This window comes from Jatropha curcas, chromosome 3, assembly GCF_041381405.1.
Source record: "Jatropha curcas cultivar XTBG-Jc1 chromosome 3, XTBG_Jcur_1.0, whole genome shotgun sequence".
Taxonomy (NCBI): Eukaryota; Viridiplantae; Streptophyta; class Magnoliopsida; order Malpighiales; family Euphorbiaceae; genus Jatropha; species Jatropha curcas.
In genome coordinates this window covers 1,472,986-1,492,087 of record NC_143153.1, presented here as the reverse complement: position 1 = coordinate 1,492,087, position 19,102 = coordinate 1,472,986, and the positions used below count along the sequence as shown (strand labels likewise).

At 33.8% G+C, this 19,102-nt stretch overlaps 4 protein-coding genes, 1 long non-coding RNA gene and 1 other non-coding gene across 6 annotated transcripts; 3 read left to right on the top strand and 3 right to left on the bottom strand.

Moving 5' to 3' along the window:
- Positions 1–8: 8 nt before the first annotated feature.
- On the bottom strand, positions 9–81 carry TRNAR-ACG (transfer RNA arginine (anticodon ACG)). The gene has a single exon. It is a non-coding gene; the product is annotated as a tRNA-Arg (tRNA).
- A 1,370-nt stretch (positions 82–1,451) lies between these two features.
- Positions 1,452–3,675, top strand: LOC105644694 (alpha-L-fucosidase 3). Its single transcript, XM_012230133.4, has 5 exons — positions 1,452–1,791; positions 2,275–2,484; positions 2,551–2,720; positions 2,800–3,070; positions 3,297–3,675. Exons 1-5 carry the CDS (start codon positions 1,527–1,529, stop codon positions 3,563–3,565), a joined length of 1,185 nt encoding a protein of 394 aa, XP_012085523.1. The 5' UTR covers positions 1,452–1,526; the 3' UTR covers positions 3,566–3,675.
- Positions 3,676–3,811: 136 nt separating this feature from the next.
- LOC105644983 (GDSL esterase/lipase At3g26430) lies at positions 3,812–5,873 on the top strand. Its single transcript, XM_012230488.4, has 5 exons — positions 3,812–4,194; positions 4,272–4,481; positions 4,563–4,732; positions 5,022–5,292; positions 5,378–5,873. Exons 1-5 carry the CDS (start codon positions 3,939–3,941, stop codon positions 5,638–5,640), a joined length of 1,170 nt encoding a protein of 389 aa, XP_012085878.1. The 5' UTR covers positions 3,812–3,938; the 3' UTR covers positions 5,641–5,873.
- A 1,184-nt stretch (positions 5,874–7,057) lies between these two features.
- Positions 7,058–12,058, bottom strand: LOC105644696 (Protein phosphatase 2C family protein). The gene is made up of 6 exons (XM_012230134.4): positions 11,625–12,058; positions 11,353–11,523; positions 10,238–10,408; positions 9,962–10,141; positions 9,196–9,649; positions 7,058–8,170 (listed from the first exon to the last, which is right to left on the bottom strand). The coding sequence occupies exons 1-6, from the start codon at positions 11,886–11,888 to the stop codon at positions 7,254–7,256; spliced, it is 2,157 nt and encodes a 718-aa protein (XP_012085524.1). The 5' UTR covers positions 11,889–12,058; the 3' UTR covers positions 7,058–7,253.
- A 739-nt stretch (positions 12,059–12,797) lies between these two features.
- On the top strand, positions 12,798–17,390 carry CSK (chloroplast sensor kinase). The gene is made up of 9 exons (XM_012230135.4): positions 12,798–13,386; positions 13,493–13,654; positions 13,738–14,055; positions 14,546–14,611; positions 14,705–14,773; positions 14,868–14,960; positions 15,213–15,442; positions 15,602–15,872; positions 16,907–17,390. Exons 1-9 carry the CDS (start codon positions 12,898–12,900, stop codon positions 17,159–17,161), a joined length of 1,953 nt encoding a protein of 650 aa, XP_012085525.1. The 5' UTR covers positions 12,798–12,897; the 3' UTR covers positions 17,162–17,390.
- On the bottom strand, positions 16,636–17,354 carry LOC110010597 (uncharacterized). The gene is made up of 2 exons (XR_002285605.2): positions 17,216–17,354; positions 16,636–17,129 (listed from the first exon to the last, which is right to left on the bottom strand). It is a non-coding gene; the product is annotated as an uncharacterized LOC110010597 (long non-coding RNA).
- Positions 17,391–19,102: the final 1,712 nt, after the last annotated feature.

The window sequence follows — 19,102 nt, the reverse complement described above, 5'->3', positions numbered from 1 at the left end:
GTTAAAAACGACTTCACTGGGGATCGAACCCAGAATCTCTGGTTCCGTAGACCAGCGCCTTATCCATTGGGCCATGAAGTCTTAAATATTTAATTTTTATATAGCAATCTAATGAGTGGTTCAATTAATAAACAATACTAGAATTACTTCAATAATTATTTTTAAAGATAATAAATTTAATGTCTTTTAAATTTACATGTTTACAATAACACACCTACATGGTTATCTATGTATAAATCATAAAATCATACAATATAATTTTCTCTTTGCTCCTATTGTGCAATATAATTTGCTTAAATTAAATTATAAATTCAAGAAACAAAAAAATCTAATCATTATTTCCTAATAAACTTTGTTAGAGTTATTTAAGTAATTAAAGTATTTTAACTATCCTATCATGCTTCCACATTATATTTTAATATTTTTTTTATTCATTAATCTATATTATATATAAAAGTAAGAATGAGAGGAAAATAATAAGATTATTTATAATAGCCTCAGTGAAAGTTTAAAAATCCTAAAATATCCTTAGTTATTGATAGTTTGAGTTTATTAAATAACTTGAGTTTTTAATAATTGATAAATTATAATTTTTTAATATTTTTTATTAATTGATTAAAAAATATTATTATATTATTTTAATAATATATTTTTTAAAGATAATATTATTACTTTAATATATTATTCTAATAAACTTTTGAGTGTTGATTATTTACGACATTAATTATTTCAAAAACTAAATTATTATTTTAATTTTAAATAAACTTTAAAATGAAAAAAAATATAAAAATATCTATCAAAAATATTGTGTCACACATTTTATATATAATTTTAAATTTTTGAATTTTTTTCTTATTTATATCTATTTTTCTATATTTAAATTTTTCATCAACTCAGATTAATATCGAATAAGATAGCAGAATACAGGTAATAGCAATGGTAGGAAACCTTGCATTCTGTCAGTATCAGCCCACTTATCTAATGAATGAGTGGATAAAATCAGTGATAAAAATCCAATTTTCTTTAATTTAATTATTTTTTACTTTGAACTTAATTTACATATTTATAGTTATTTATATATTTAGAAAAAAAATACTAACTAATTTTTCTTACAGTAGAATAAGGAGAATACAAACTCAGAAAATTACGGTACAAAAGATATATGATAATCAATAAAATGATTTGATATTTTTTAGAAATAAAGTTGGATATTTATTATTTCCCATTACGTGGGTGTATTAGATTTGAATATATATGAATTATGGATATTATATTAGGATTAAAAAGGAATGCAGAAATTAACGCCTTCCCTTATATATATATATATATATATATTGGATTGGCATGAGTCATGATGACATGGCACTCACCTCTAACCTTTACTTTATATACGCAAAAACCACTGGTTCTTATTGTCTGCATGTAACTTACCTTGTATATAAATATATCTATATAGTTTTCTTTTGGACTGTGCTTTTTTTTTTTTTACCTTATCTCACTTATTATTTTCTCTGTCTCTCTCAGTGATGGAGTCATATCCTCCAATCTCTATAATTAGTATCTTTCTTTTCTTTTTAACTTCAAGTTATTGGAGTCCATTACCATGTTCAGTGGTGGCCACTTCCCTATCATCATGTCATTTCCCAGCAATCTTTAACTTTGGAGATTCTAATTCCGACACCGGTGGTTTGTCTGCTGTTTTTGGTCAGGCTCCTCCTCCTCACGGCGAGTCTTACTTCCACCACCCCGCCGGACGGTACTGTGATGGCCGCCTCATTATTGACTTCATCGGTATTTTCCTATATTCTGATGCTCCTTAAGTTCTTTTGTTCTTACAATATTAATGTAATGAATCTTTTTTAATCATACAATTTCTTCGAATTATCAAATGATTAATCCAATATAAACTTTGATTAATAGAGAACAAAAGTTGAGTGTCAGTGATGAACTGTACCCTTTTCCTAAGTACAATTCACGAGTCGTTGTCCTTTTATCTATCTCAGAAAATAAAATAAAATAATCCACCGACATTATTCCTAAATCCCTGTTTCAATTTATTAGTTTACAATTAGTTTTATAAAATTCAAAAAATAAGCTTAAAACCTTAAAAAAAATAGCTAAAAGCCAATTCAATTGAGCAGGTTCAATTCAGTTTCTGTATATATTATTCAGTTCGATCCGGCTTTTCTTTCGAAAATTTTAGTTTGTTCAGTTTGCACTGATTTTTTTAACCGAGCCTACCAATGAAATTGTTTACTTTGTATTGATTTTCAGCGGAAAGCCTTGGATTGCCATATCTAAGTGCGTACCTTGATTCAGTAGGCAGCAACTTCAGACATGGAGCCAATTTTGCAACAGCAGGTTCCACCATTAGACTCCAAAACACAACTTTAACCCAGAGTGGTTTTAGTCCCATTTCTTTGAATTTCCAATGGAATGAGTTCTATCAATTTCACAACAGATCTCAAATTTTCCGTCAAAAAGGTAAATTTCACCATCTAAACCTCAAATCTCTCCCCATTTTATTTAGACTCGGTTGATTTGGTGCAGGTGGAATATACAAAAAGTTGTTGCCTAAGGCTGGTGATTTTGCTCGAGCTTTGTACACCTTTGATATTGGTCAAAATGATCTTACTTCTGGTTATTTCTTAAACATGTCTACTACTGAAGTTAGAGCTTATGTTCCTGAAGTACTCAGCCAGTTCAAAGACATTGTTTCGGTTAGTAAGTTAGACATAAAATTTTCAATAAACTTAACTGATTTAGTGACAATGTTTGCATTTTTTAACGTTGTAACAGTATGTATATGGTCAAGGAGGAAGAAACTTTTGGATTCACAACACAGGACCTTTTGGTTGTCTTGCTTATGTATTGGACAGAATTCCACTTTTAGCTTCAGAGATTGACAGAGCTGGTTGCGGGATTCCATTGAATCAGGTAGCAAAATATTACAATCATGGATTGAAGAAGGTGGTTACCCAATTGAGAAAAGAATTGCCAGAAGCAGCAATCACATATGTTGATATTTACTCTCTAAAATATAGTCTTTTCAGTCAAGCCAGAAAGTTCGGTAAGTATGATAATAATGTCTTATAATACGAAACAGGGCGGAGCTAGAATAATTATTTTAAGAGAGCCTGATGAAGTTATTTTAAACTTTTAGAGGGATCAAGTATAATATTTCTATATTTCTTGAGATGACATGAACCCCTTCAGCCCCCAAAGAGCTCCGCCCCTGGTAAAAGAAAAGTATTTTAAAAATTACAGAAATTGAAATGAGATTGAAAAATTTGCAGGATTTAATGAGTCATTGAGAGCTTGTTGTGGACATGGTGGGAAGTATAACTACAACAAGAATATTGGATGTGGAGGATATATTACAAAAGGTGGAAGACAAGTTTTGGTGGGGAAAGCATGTGAAGATCCTTCAGTTTGGATTAATTGGGATGGAGTTCATTTCACTCAAGCAGCAAACAAATGGATGTTTGAAAATATTAAAGATGGTTCATTTTCAGACCCACCAATTCCATTAAACATGGCTTGCCATAGGCACCCTCTACATTGATATTTTCATGTCATTTTTCAGCTATTTCTTTTTTTTTTTTTTTTTTTGTACCAAATGTGAGAAACAAATTTAGATTATTTGATGAAGATAATCTAATTGCATGGTTTTCATTTTTTTTTCTTTATTAATTATTAATTTTTTTCCATCTTATATACGAATATGGAAAGTCCATTTTTTAGTTAGTTGTTTATTCCAAAATTTGGTCAATGGTAATAGAAGATATGTTTGTTAATTAATAGAATTTACTGTAATTCATTCAAATTTCAATTTCCTCGACCGTTGCCAGAAATAAAGAAACAGAGGAAAAGAACACAAGGCCAAAAAAGAAAAACAAATACAAAAGATCCCAAATTCTGATTCTCTCGCTCTATCCATGGAATTGGAAGCACATTGTTTAACACATATTTTCTTCAATGTGTTCTTCTTAGCATTATCACTTCCAAATCTTATAAGAGTATCAGAAGCATCACCATGTGATTTTCCTGCCATATTCAATTTTGGAGACTCAAATTCCGACACAGGTGGGCTATCGGCTGTATTTGGGCAACCCCCTCCTCCCAACGGAGAAACTTACTTCCGCCACCCGGCTGGCCGGTACTCCGATGGCCGTCTTATCATTGATTTCATAGGTACACTTGCTAATATTTTTCCCACTTCCTTAATTAATGTGCGTTTGGGGTTTATATACATGTTTTTTTTTTTCCAGCGGAAAGCTTGGGATTGCCATATCTGAGTGCAAATCTGGAATCGGTGGGTTCGAACTTCAGCCATGGAGCCAATTTTGCTACAGCAGGATCAACAATTAGACCTCAAAACACAACCATGTCTCAAAGTGGATACAGTCCTATTTCATTAGATGTCCAATTTATTCAATACTCAGATTTCCAAAAAAAGTCCCAGAAATACTATAATCAAGGTAATTAATTATTAATTATATGAATATTCTCTCATTTTCAATTTGTTAAAATGATGTTTAAACTAATTAATTATTACACAGGAGGAGTGTTTGAAAAATTGTTGCCAAAGGCAGATTATTTCTCTAATGCTTTGTACACCTTTGACATTGGCCAAAACGACCTCACTGCTGGTTACAAGCTCAATTTCACTGCTGATCAAGTAAAGGCATTTGTCCCTGATTTGGTAGCCCAATTATCTAATACTATTAAGGTAAGATAAACATCAATCCATCATTTCTTGTTATTACGTGTGTGTTTTTTTTTTTTTTTTTTTTTTAAGTTTAAATACATATCTTCATGCTCGGATCAAAGTGATATTCGGGTAAAGCCGTTATCTACCAATAGATTTTGATATGTCAGACAACTAGAAAGAGATCAAACTAGTCAAACAAATCAAAATTGGTTATAAGTATATTATTATTACATACAAAGTCAATTGAAGATGTTAAAATTGATAACATTTAATTATAGTTTTGTTGGTAATTATAATATATATGCAGTCGGTGTATGCTGAAGGAGGAAGATCATTTTGGATACACAACACAGGCCCAGTGGGCTGCTTGCCATACTCTCTGGACAGATTTCTAATAACTGCAGCCCAAATAGATAAATATGGGTGTGCTAGCCCATTCAATGAGGTTGCTCAGTATTTCAACCATAAATTGAAACAAGCTTTGGTTAATCTCAGGAAAGATCTTCCTTTGGCTGCCATTACTTATGTTGATATCTACTCTGTCAAATATACTCTAATCACCCAAGCCAAAAAATTTGGTAAATAGCTTGCCAATTCCCATTCATGTCCAATAAAAATATTTTCATTGTTGAGACCTCCTAATTTTGATTTTTTTTTTTGTAGGGTTCAAGAACCCTTTTGTAGCTTGTTGTGGTCATGGTGGTAAGTATAACTATAACACATCGGCAAGATGTGGAGCCAAGAAGATTGTGAATGGCAAGGAAGTGACAATAGCTAATTCTTGCAAAGACCCATCTGTTAAGATAATTTGGGATGGAGTCCATTATACAGAGGCAGCTAATAAGTGGGTTTTCCATCAAATTGTGAATGGTTCTTTTTCAGACCCACCAATTCCATTAAAAATGTCCTGTCACAACAGAATGTAATGTACCATTAATTTTACTTTTTCTTCTCTTTAATTTTATATTTTTAAGAAAATGTAATGTAATATATAAAAATATCTATATTTGAAGTCTCTGCTCTCATAAAGCAGCTATTTCCGAACTCATTATTCGTAGGTCATAAGCCTCAAATTTTGACCTAGCAAAGTTACTCATTTGATTGAAAATTGCTTGGCAATAGAGTGGAATGGACCACTGGTTCACTTTTGTTTTTTCAATTTTCATCTTCTGAAGAGCTTTCCAAAAGTTGATTGAAGAAAGAAAAAGCTTTATTGATAGGTATTTGCATTGTTGGCCCATTTTGATGTGGATGGTCCACCACCAAAGCCCATTATACTATGTAAGATATCAGCATGGAAAAGGAAACAAGAACTATAACCTTTTATTATCCTTTTCGCTTATTGTTTTTCCTTTTGGGTATGTCCTTTTTTATTCGCCATTTTCTTTCTAGTTTGGTATTCTTTGGATAACTAAATTCTACTACCTAAAAAGAACAATAATAATTCCTTTTTTTTTTTACATTTTAGAAATTTTAAAATGAATATGTTTAAATTAGAAAAAAAAAATTATGAAACATAAAAGAAATTGTTGATTTGTACATATAATGAATGAAATTATGATTTCATTTCTTTTAGAATCCTAATTTTTTTTTTTTTGCTTTTTAAAAAAATAAAATGAATTATACTTAAAACTCATTTATATCTATAAACTTTGCATAATATCAATACTCAAAATAGCCCCGATTGTGGAAATAAGAATTATACCAGACTTACCTACATCGAAAAAAAAAACAGCATAATTCCAATTTTCTTTGAAAGGTTTATCATTTATAATCAGCCTTTCATCTCCCTACTCCCTTTAATTATGAGGCTTAGATCATTTAGTGGATTATAAAGTAAAACAATTACATAAGAAAAAAGATTTTGCACCATGTATGTATATAAATTTTTGTATTTTTGGGCAAGAAAAAAAAAAGAAAAATCTTTTACATGCTTCCATCACCATTAACTGTATATCATCCCAAACAACATCTATCTAAGCCATATTAATTCATTCAGACACATACAAATAAATAGCAAATACAATAAGTCTTATTATTATCAGGATATTGGATGATAGCTATTATGAATTAGGAAATTATTGAACATAAGTATGTGATCCATTGATCTGGCCTGTCAATCCTTGTCCAGTTATGGCAAACTTCCAGCTCTCATTGGGTCCATATGTTGGCCACCATACCCAACCTCTGACCATCCTCTCTCAATATAACCATGTCTCTCTTTTTTTTTTCTCTTATTCATCAGTAGATTCGATGGGTAGAAATCTCCCCAACTCATTAAATTAATGAAAATACTCATAATTAGAGAAGAGAAGACTGATATAAGTGAGAAAATCAATTAGATCGGACTTAATTGACACCATGTCTCTCTCTTTAATATCTAGGATATGATATCACATATTGTTGGATAAAAAGTAAACAACTTAACTAAATGGAAATATAACTTAATCAAATACATTTTTGAGTCAATTGAAATGAAAAATATACATATAATTATATTAGATTACATCATTAGACAGTTATATGCACCAAAACAAAATTATTCTACCTTCCAAGTGTATAAAAACAAGCAAAAATTGGATGATCCACCTCCATTGTCATCCCAATAAGGAACTTCTTGATCAGTCAACAATGGCATTGAAGAGGTTGATGGAGAAGATGATGACGATGATGAAAGTACTGGCTTAAATATAAACCGACCATGTCTTGGACCGGAACCAAATAGCAAATCATGTACATCCCAATAAACTTCTAATCTTTTTTTACTAAAATCAATTGACTCATTTCCTCTGAACTTCCATTGGAGATGCTTAACTTGAATTTCTAGTTTCCCATCAACTATTATCTCTAATTGAGGATCAAACCCACCAATATAGTTGCTGTTACTAGCACTACAATTGTTGCATTCGATTGAAATTTCATGGAATTGTTCTTTCTCATGAAATTTAAATCTTGTTCTAAACCTTTTCTTACCAAAAACATGTTCTTTTCTTGAAATCAAGATTGGATCAATAAGGGCAGGCCTGCAACGAGTCTTTCGATATGCATCTTTCTTTAAATCACCAAGAAGTAAAATAACTTCACCTTCAGAGACTATAGCAACATAGTAATCTGATTGTGGTTCTGTTTCTCCATTGAATTTTGCAGCCTTTAGGTCCCAAACAACCTCAACAGCCTTACCATCCACCAAAAACTGCTTGCAGCCTTGTTTTCTCCAGAAATACCATGGCTTCAATTCTATCTTGAATTGGTAGCTTTCGCCTTCTTCATTGGTTGCCTGAAAAGAAATAGATAGGCCATGAAGCAAAAGGTTCTTGTACCATGTGATTGTGATCAAACGGCAGTGGCTGGCTAATTTTGTCCTGTAAACTGACATAAATACACTCTGGCCTGATCTGGTTATCATTGCTGGCTCATCTGTATGCCTCTCGCTAGCTGAGAAGCAAGCAGGGATAGCTAACGAATCATGCATGATTATAACTAATTCTCTCTTTTAAATAGTGAGACAACGAATATCAATTATAAATGAAGAAAGAAACAAAAAAAGAAAAAGAAAGGACTGCAAAGTCAAGATTTTCTCTATAATCTGCTAGATGGTTTCTTGAAAGAATGAGAGTATCAAGAAAGCCTTAAACTATAAGTTTTGAAGGTGGAGGGGATGAGAATGAGAGAAAAGCAATATATTTAAAATTATATTCAGAAAGTGTAAGTTTCATTCTGTTATTTATTTATTTGATCTCTTTTACTTGTTCCCTAGTCTCACCTTTTTCCACCTTCAAAAGTGGATTAGTAGTCTCAGTCACAGGCTTTATCTTCAGCGCACATCATTTCTTTATCGTGTACGGTAAAAAGCAAACAAAACCTTTCATTACATAGGAAGTCCTTGAGAAAGTGTAATCTCAGAAGAAAGGAAAATAGTTAGATGGTGGGGAATGCGGGATTTGGTTTAAGGTATAAGAGCATGTGGGTAGGGTAAATGGAAGCTGATTATTGCATAATTATGGTTATCTTGTATGTTTTATAATTTCTTCCATTAGAAGTTTTGGACAAATGTGGTTAGGCAAGGAATCTAAAGGTACTGATGGAAATAAAAACTAAGGAATATAACTTGATGTTGCAGATCAGGTCCAACACTTGGTCCCCTTCAATATTCCTAATCTGAATATTGCTAACTCTTGGCAATTTGAATTTCAAGAACAGGCATATTGGCCAACATACAACATAAAATATGCTACCAAAGTATAATTGTACCCACTTTTGGCATAATCACCTGTTTTTTAGCATAATACATTAAGGGAAAATTTTCAGACAGCACTCATACTCTGTAATTAATTGATTAAATAAAGCTCCTGCAAATTCTCTCAGTACAAGTTAAAACATGAACTTACTAAAACCTACACTAGTGTAGATTTAGTTCAGATATGTACAGGAGATTAATGATTTAGCATCATGCTAGATTAATTCACATTATTAGTTGTTACATTTGAAGTGGTTCAAATCGATTATCATCACCGTGATGTCATCCAAACTACCTCTACTTACAGCAAGGTTCACAAGCTCTTTACAAGCAGACACAAGCCCCATAGACGCAGATCTCTTCTTATGAACAGTGTTTTCTTTAATAGGGGAATCATTCTTGACATTTATTCTCTTGACCAGTGAAATTCTTCTTGACTTTGATGGAGGACTTTCATTTTCACATGCAAAGTTATCTTGCATATCTTTCCAGCTATCAACTGTCTGCTTATTGCTCGGTGAGTGTTTTAACACTTTTTGCTGCTTAACCAGAGAAACCCTTCGCAACTTTGATGAAGGACTAATATTTACACACCCATAATTAACATCATCATCTTTTTGAATATCTCCTATAGATCCCATTTTCTTCTCAGGCATGCATAAAGCAATCACAGTATCTACAGCTTCTTGGTTCCCAACCTAGGCCACGAAATCACACTATGAAATCAACAACCACACAAGGCTATATGGATTCTGTTCGCCAATTTCATGCAGAAAAAGGAATAGTACATATTAAAGCAATAAGAGAAAAGTTTGCGATGGTTGAATTTAGGTAGTCCTAAAATATTAAGCCAACTTCAATGACGGAGCAGCTCTTAAAACATCGGCATATTTTGTTGCTTGATTCAGTTTTCACAAGGTGAATATAAAGTTTAACTAATGAAATATGAACTAAAACATCTGGCATTAAGTTTATGCATAACGGTTTCCACAAGGTATTCTGCAGCTCACCTCTTCCCACAGTCCATCAGAAGCTAAGACAAGAAAGTCCATATCCGGGGTTAGTTGTAAGGTCATTGTGTCAGGCTCAGCCAGTACCCACTCCTTCAGATGAGCATCTCCAATGCTTCTAGAAACAGAAAGAACCCCATGAACTCTCCACGCGCCTCGATGGATCTCAACATATCCTCCCTGTATTGAAGTATCAATGCGTGAATATTATTAGTCATCATCCACAACTTCTCTCTTGAGCTAACTTACCAAATTTGGCTTTAGCATAAAAACTACCTTATCCTCTATTCGTTTTCGTTCGTCCTCCCTTTCTGCTCTATGATCTATTGTAAGGGCTTCAGCTACTCCTCCTCTACAAAGAACAGCCCTGCAATCTCCAACATTAGAGACAACAACCTCACGCCCTTCAATCAAGGCTGTGACACAGCAGGCACCACTGACTAAACCCTGCATTATAAACGGAGGAGGTAAGCATAGCAAGAACAAGTTGCAGCCTTTCCAGCTGCCCCTATCCCGGGCCCCGGACAAGCGCATTCCGGTTTTTAGTGATATACATCAGAGTGCATGAAAATGGAACAGAATGAAAATTGGTGCCAAGTTTACATTTTGAACTAGCCATCCAGAGGCACCTCATTGAATTAGAAAATTCAGTTATGGAAATTTAGTGTACAAATTTTAAAAAAAATAAAAATAAAATTCTTTTTTTTGAAATTTTAAAAATTCAAAACTTAATATCATAGAATTGAAGAATTATGTGTACCAATCAGAAAATAAAATGTGACTCCTAAATGGGATTCGCATAGCCCCACTATCACATAGTCTGATCTGAATTTGCTTAAATGAATATTGATGTGGGCATGTCCTTATTAAGCACTACGAGGTTTGGACTGACAATGCAATTATGGAATTCAGATCTCTTTTCTTTTTTTTTCTGAAAAGAGATTTTCAAACCGTTTGAACGAAGAAAAAGGACTTTGTACAAGACTAGGAGGAAATAATTCAAGTTCCAAAAATAAATTACTGTTTTATCATTAAATTACAAGCAGTTTTCTTTTTCCAAACCAAAACTACCAGCAGCATTTGTAGACCGAGAAGAACTCTACTGTAATCCAAGATTTCCAATTATGGAAAATCAACCATGAAATCTTCTTATTTCTTTAAGAACATTATGTTATATAAACTGACAGATCATGATGAGTACAGAACTTCAACTACAATGAAATAAAATCTATACTAATCGTCAGGAAGGTTCCTAATCATCAATCCTTTCATCAGTAAGAGCTAAATAGCATCTTTTGCTACTGATTGTTGAAAATAGTGCATGATTAACCAAACATAACATCATTAAAGACTCTAAACAAGCAAACTGAAATATGAACTCGCAAATATACCTGTTTCAAGAACTCTTGGTCTGTTTTCAAGTACCCAGCTTTAACAGCATCTTCTTTGGATATATTTCCCGCAGAATTTGACATCATTCCAAGGATGTTAGTGTGCAAATTATCTGCAACATATTCTGCGGCCTTTTTCCCTCCATGCCCATCATAAACTCCAAAAAATCCCTGCACATTTACATTACCAACGAACGAGCCAAAAAATAAGAAAATTTTAGAATAAAAGAAAAACCCATCGAGAAATAGCGTTCTTTTTTTAGTAGTTTTACTTGATTTGAGCAGCCATTTATGCAAGAAACAATCTTGTGAGCATCTTCCATGAACTTTTTCTTGCCTTTAATAGAGGAAACTCCGACACCAATTCCACTAAAACATGAAGGATCATTTCTCGGGGTCAAATCTTTGAATTTGACTTTATCAGCCTGGATTTCTTGTAGCACATTCGGAATCTCAATCTTGGGTGGTCTTTTTCGCTTCAAAGAAGAAGAAACAAGAGAAGTAGAAGGCAGTTGCATGGTGGATGTTGTGTCCATTATGCCAAAACAGAAGAGAGAAAGAAGACAAAGAGCTCCAACGGCTATAAAAAAATGAAAGAGAAAGAGAAAGGAGAGGAAGAGGAGGAGAGAAGTGGAGTGAAGAGGAGCCAAAGTAAAAATAATGGAAGGCAGTTAGGGTTTGGAGGGGTCAAAGGAATATCTTTAGCAGCGAGCCGTTAGGAAAATTGGTCAAAAGTTTGAACATTTTGTTGTTTGAGAGATGGAGGGAACTTGTGATTGATTCAACTATTTTTCTACTTTCCGCCAATTAATATTTAAGATGTGAATACAAATTTGGCTGCTTGTGCTTGAAAATTATAAACTAGAGGACATGTCATTTATTACGTAATAAATAGTGTTTTTTATAGTATTGATCATTTTATGTATTTAAAAATAATAAATAGCTATTAAATATTTCCATAAAAGGTTTTACATTAATATTTTTTATTCATATATTAACATATAAATAGAAAATAAAAATTCCACCTTAAAATATATAATGATATATGATAATTTATGAAAAATTTATACACTCAACTCAATGGCAAGAGCTGAACTAAACTGTAAATATTTTTAGGGGCCAAAAATGAAAATAGAGCAGAATTTTAAAATTTTGGAGGGTAAATGTGTACCTTTCAGAAAAAATTAATAAAATTTAGAGTGAAAAATAGAATTTAAAAAGTTATGAGATAGTGGCTCTACTCTATACATGAGTGGGTCCCACGGTTAATGGACATTTTATATTTCAACCACAATTAAAAGAAATTATGAAAATGCGATCAATTTTTATATGTAAATGGCCTAATTTGAAATTATTTCCGAAGATTCGGAAGCATAAAAATACTAACAAATGATTTTTAATTTTTCATCAAATAGAAACGCAGTCGTATTACAGCTAAAAGAAAATGATCTAACGTGTCATGATTTTAGCTTCAACTTCAAAAGAAATCGCCAAATCCATCGCCAACCGCACGGCTGGGCTCACATTTCCTCGGCGACAGAAACGATGCTCCTCTCCGCCATTCGTCTCCAGACGCCTCTCTGTAATCCCAATCACTCTTCCACTACCGCTGTTTCTACCACCACCAACCTCCTCTTCTCGACCACTAAGTCCCAACTCGCTGCCGCCACCTCCTCCTCTCTAAGACCACTCCACTTCCTCACCACCAATCCTTCTACTTCCTCATCCTCTTCGCTTAACACCAACAGTACTAATGTCAGCAGCAACTCCGTTCTTCAAAATCCTAACTTGCTTCATCATGTGACCCGCACGCTCCCCGATGACGAACCGGAAGGAGCAACAGAGATGGTGTCCTCCGCCTCTGCCGTTGCTTCCGCCATTCGTAGAGGCTCGAATTCACCGGTGGAGTTTGTGCAAAGGATCGAAGAGGCTGAGAAGAGTAAATTGGTGCTGCCGAGTCCGGACTTTCAGAGACTTTGTACCGAACAGTTGGACCTCTTTCGGAGGGTCGTTGATCCCGAAGCTATCCTTTCGGTCAGTTATTTTAGTGTTTTTGCAAAGAAGAAGATGCAAAATGAGATTTCAAATTTTTTTAATAAATTACATTCTTTTGGTGTTAATTTTAATTATTAGTGTGCAGGTCTATGTGAGACCGGCTGGAAGTTATGTTATGGACCGTTTGGAACTGCGTAGAATAACGTCTTATCCAGGAGTGAATTCGTCTGATGTGATAATATTAGTTGGTAATTTTAATATTCCCACAGGGTTACGCGCAGCTGAAGCTGCACTCTCCAATCAACAAGTATGTTTTCCGTTTTTGTACTCCCACTCTGTGCAATTGATTGTTGAGTGGACTTAGAATGAATGTTGAATGTTGTATTGTAGGTAGAATTTATGCCTGAGCACAGGGCTATGGTGTTTCCGATGGTTAAACATCCATTTGTTGTTGGGTTCTTGGTGGCTGAGTTACCCATGATGGAACCAAAATGTGGGAATCTGCAGACTGAGAAGCCTGAGCATGATTTGATTCACTTGCCATCTCCAGAGGAAGTCTATGCTTTGCCTTCAAGCTCAGATAAGAACTTGGGGGAAATTCAGGCTTTTAAAAACGAGCCATTGAGTATGTATAGCTTTACGTCTGAGCAAAGATTGAATGCTATCAATATCTCTCGCTCTCTAGCTACGGCTTATGTTATGGATCAGGTAGCCTGCATTTTTTCCTTGCCTTTCTGTATAAAGAGTGGTGGATCTTATTCATATATATTTTTATTTTTTTTGTCACTTTCCTAAGCTCATTCTTTAAATGCCGGAAGATGCTTGCTCAAATGCTTGTGATTTTTCATGTTATGCATGTGTTCTATACTTATGCTATTTGAAAATTTGATGCATTTAACTTTATTTCTGTTATGACTACCAAGCTGACAAATTACGGATGGAATTTTAGTCTCCACATTGTATTTGTAGTTTTTGTTTGGAAAAACTACTCTGCACATGCATTCTGGCTCTACTCAATTACGGTCTTTAGGATCCTTTTCAGTTGCTTCCACTTGGTTTGTCCTCATCGGCTTGCATATGGTTTTGTATTCTGCTTGTCTATTTGGAAACTGATTCTGTGTACTGAACATTGGGAGTTTGGGTGGTTTTAGTCTTTTCCTGGTCTCTATTAATTTAATGTTCCTGCTCTATTCCACAGAAAGCCCTGTTACTTCAGCAGTCATCTTGGCAAAATAATGTCAGAATCAGTAATCTGGTCGAACAGGTAAAGTGTTTTACATGCTATGTTTGCATTTAGTTTTTTCTGTAACCATTTAATGAAGATGTCGTGATTTCCTTTTGGTCAAATTTCTCACAGATTCGTGGTCCTCTTTCTTGCATTCAAACTTTGAGTAAACTATTATCCAAACACATGAAGAGAAGTGAGGTATATTCTTTTGTATTATTTGGACATATTTCTTAAGTTCCTATCCTCCATCCTTTTAATGTTATATTCATGCAGGGATAATGTGTTCTTGCAGATTTCTTATGATATTGTTGGAGACATACTTGTACAAAGTGATCGTATTAGAGATACTCTTCAAGAACTCCAGGATGCCGTTTACTTGACGAAGGTATACTCTCTCTCTCTTTTACATATTTATTCACATGCATCAAAACTTACATATAAATCGTCTGATGGTATAGTCTTATAAATTCCTTGCCTTTCTTTTTGGTATTTTGTTATTTTTTTTAAAAAAGAAAAAAAAAAAAGAAAGAAAGAAAGAGAAGTGTTCCTTTGTGTGATTGTTTTGTTTCACAATCCATTGCTGTCAGAATAACTAAGCGATGCCTAAAAGTTCTCTTTCGTGTTGATTTTTTTGTAGGCCAATATAATGCGGTACAATGCAGAGACATTAAAAAAAATTCAGAATTCCACTTATCACCATCATGAGTCATTGATGTCTCAACTATCAGATAGCCTTCCTAGAGAGACTGGCAACGCCGATGATTTGCAATGGTCCAGAGAACCGTCTTCTCTAAATGCTGTACCCGAGGACATAGAGATGCCTTTGCCACCTTTAGCTCTTGCACCCCTTCGACAACATGGAATAAGGTAGACTTCCTTTCATAAATTCCTCAAGTTGTGTGATACAGGGCTACTATGTTTCAGTTAGTATATATATGCCTTGGGATGTAGTACGCTGGCATTTGTTGCAGGCACTCGACATTTCATTTTCTTCATCTTGCTTATGCCTGTAATTGTGTCAGGAAGACCATGCAATGTTTCTGAGGTGCTGTCAGATTTGGTTCAGGCAGTGCAACCCCTTGCTTGTCATCAGCAACGCAGTGTAGAGCTCACTAATTGTCAATCTTTGCAAGTTGCTATAGAAGAACCAGCTTTACGCCAGGCTTTGAGCAATTTAATTGAAGGTGCATTACTGCGAACTCATGTTAGAGGCAAGGTTGAAATTGCTTCTGCTGAAGCTCCTGCAGGTGGAGCCCTCATAGTTATTGATGATGATGGCCCTGATATGCACTATATGGTAAGAATTGAATATTTTCACTCAGCTGTCTTTTCTTTATTCAAATTAGCTATTGGAATCTCCTGAATTTTCTTTACTCAGTTCATCATTTGCCAGACGCATGTCACCACTGTTCACCAGAGTTACATCACATCCTTGTGCAATATGGAAGTATGATGCTTTGGCCCAACAACCAAACATTGAATGAATTTATTCATACTATTTGAGAAAATTGAATGCTTAGGAAATCATGTTAGTTCATTTATAAGACTGTAACCATGATGGGAAAAAAAGTTTGATAGAAAGTACATTAACGAGAATCATAAATTAATGAGGCCTATTATCTGAAGTCGCATCTGTAATGATCTTTCTTATGAGGTTCTTGAATAATTAAACTGTTTTTCAAGATAGAAAATTCAAAAATAGGTTGAAGGACTGGGAAACTGAAATACCAAGTGTAAATTTCTGGCGTCAATTGGGACACAGCCTCTTGGGAAGAGGCGTTATTTATCAATTATTATGCATTACTTTGAGTCTATTATCTAGGAGGCTTTTATTGCAATTTTATATATGTTTCATTGCATTGTAAATGTTTTCCTTTTGCAGTATTACAACTCTGATACCTTTCTAGTTTGGTTTTGGGAGTGCCAAAAATTTTCTTTCGGACTTGAATACCAAAGTACTCATCTTATTTTATGATATGTTCTATAAGTTTGAAGATACCCTTTTTTTAAAGAAAAAATGAGTCTGAAATCCAAAACTTCTTGGAACACAAACAAGGGGATAAAGCACTGAATCCTGAGCACCTCTTTCATTCTTGCTGGAGGATTATAACAGAAGTAGAAAACCCCCACATTTAGTTCACCAGCAAAGCTGGCAAGGGAATCCACCCTTCTGTGCCTTAACTATGCAAATTAGTTGAAAAATAAGAAAGAACATCTCAGCGTCATTATGAAAGAACTTTAATAAAAGAAAATGATAGGTCAGAGAGCATTGCATTTATTACTTTTATTGTGGTCCGTGACATGGTGTTTTGTTGATAAATACACCTGCAGACGCAAATGCATTCACTCACACCATTTGGAGCAGAGCTTTTCACAGAAAACATGATTGAAGATAACATGACATGGAATTTTGTTGCTGGACTGACTGTTGCTCGTGAGATACTTGAGAGTTATGGCTGTGTTGTGCGTGTGATATCACCCCGGATCGCAGATGCAGCCCTTGGAGCTGGTGGAACCAGGTTAGAACTCTGGCTTCCTTCCTTTACAGCATTATCTGACTTAAACAGTCTTGGTCATGAGGCATAGAATGTAATAAAGAAACTGAGCCTTTGCCTAGTTTGTGAGAGAATAAAAAAATACCTTTATAAGTTGGTCATAGAGTTGAGAGCTTCTTTTCTCTAATACGTTCATGCCTGAAATTTGAGGGGATTCTGTATAGGTCTGTTGTATTCTTACTGCATATGCAGTGATTTGTATGTAAATAAGAAGTATTCCAATGTGTATTTTATAATATAAGCCCCTCAAATTCATAGAATTTTATGATTACTGTTCTCTGTAGTAGAAGATCAACCTAATATTTTGAGTTTGAACATTAGATGCCATTAAGTTTATTAAGTTAGGAACTTTAGTAAATAAAATATTTAAAAAAAAAAAAAAAGGAAGAGAGAAAAGGTGTAGGAGATGTATTGTTTGACAGGATAGTGCACCCAACCCATCACATTTTGTGTTAATCTCACCTACAAAGTTGAGTTGGATTTGTAAGTTAGAAGCTATAAAAAATTTTCTCCACCAAATACATCTTCCCTTTTCACCTACAACCGAAGCCAACCACACCTAGCAATCAGCTAGAACACCCCTTCAATTTCTTTAGGGGAAACTTGATTAAAAAGTGGCCATTTGGATCGATTTGGGTTTGTGGTTACCTTTCACCTACAAACGAAGCCAACCACACCTGTCAATCAGCTACATAACTCCAATTTCTTTGGGGAAAAAGTGGGATTTGGATTTTGGTTTGCCTTTGTGGTTAGCAATTTCTTTTTTTCAAGAAAAAAGAAATGGCATCAATTCTACTTCAATCTATAATATATTGAAGGATATTATTATTTGCTATGGATATTAGCAAGTGTTTTTGCCTTTTTTTTTTTTTTTGTTTTAGTTGACCTAATTTTCAGATTATATTAGTTCTTTTCTTTCTTTTCAGACCGACTACCAAGTATCTTTCAAAACCCAACCGTCCAAGAATAGCTAACAAGCCTAACATTAAGAATCACTTAATGGGCAATTGGCAAAAACTATTTTATTATTATTATAAGGGCAAATTAACTATTTAATCCCTTTCCTTAATTATATCTTTATCCTTCTTAATCTTACTTGGTAAATACATCGATTAGTCCCGATGTTTGGCCCTGTTAAATTTTTTTATCCTTTTATTTAACAAGTTCTATTTTAAGAGTGAAATATTCTATAATATTTTACTATTTGGCCCTTTCATTTATTATAATTTTACCCTTTAGCATGTCATATATCTATTGAATTACATTTTTTTGTCTCTTACTTAACAATAAAAATAATATTTTTTGATTAAATAGTTTAACAGAATTAATTTAAGAATCAATGTATTTATCAAATGAGGACAATATTGTAATAAATAGCAAAATTTGAGGGACTAAATTATTATTTATCCGTGTTAGAAATCTAACATAAATTTGCAGCCAATGACCAGCAAGTAATGGCCGTGTCTGTGCCGTAACATTTACAGTCTGACGAGGTCAAGTCAAAACTGTCGCTGTGTCTGTGCCGTAACATTTACAGTCTGACGAGGTCAAGTCAAAACCGTCGCTCTTTCTCGGACACACAATAAACCTCTGTCGTATGTTCTACTTCTATAATGTCTCCGCGATTCTTTCCTCCTCGATTTGCTCAACGAATTAGTATGTTTGGGATTAATTTTAGACAAATTAATAAATTGGTCTAGAGTTAGAGTTAACATGTAAACCTCTATTTTTAAATGCTAGCTATGAAGTTTTTAAACGATGATTTTATTAACACTTCGATCCTTCTATCCAAGATAAAAATATCAAAATGTTAACGAAAATTGTAACAGAAGGATTAAAATATTAATAGGAGTCATAAATTAGGAACCCCCAAACTTAGTTTGATTATGATCTAGAAACAAGTTTTCGGCCAATTAACAGTTAACGGAGTTTATTTTACATAGAATGACCAACGTGCTAATGGAATCATAAA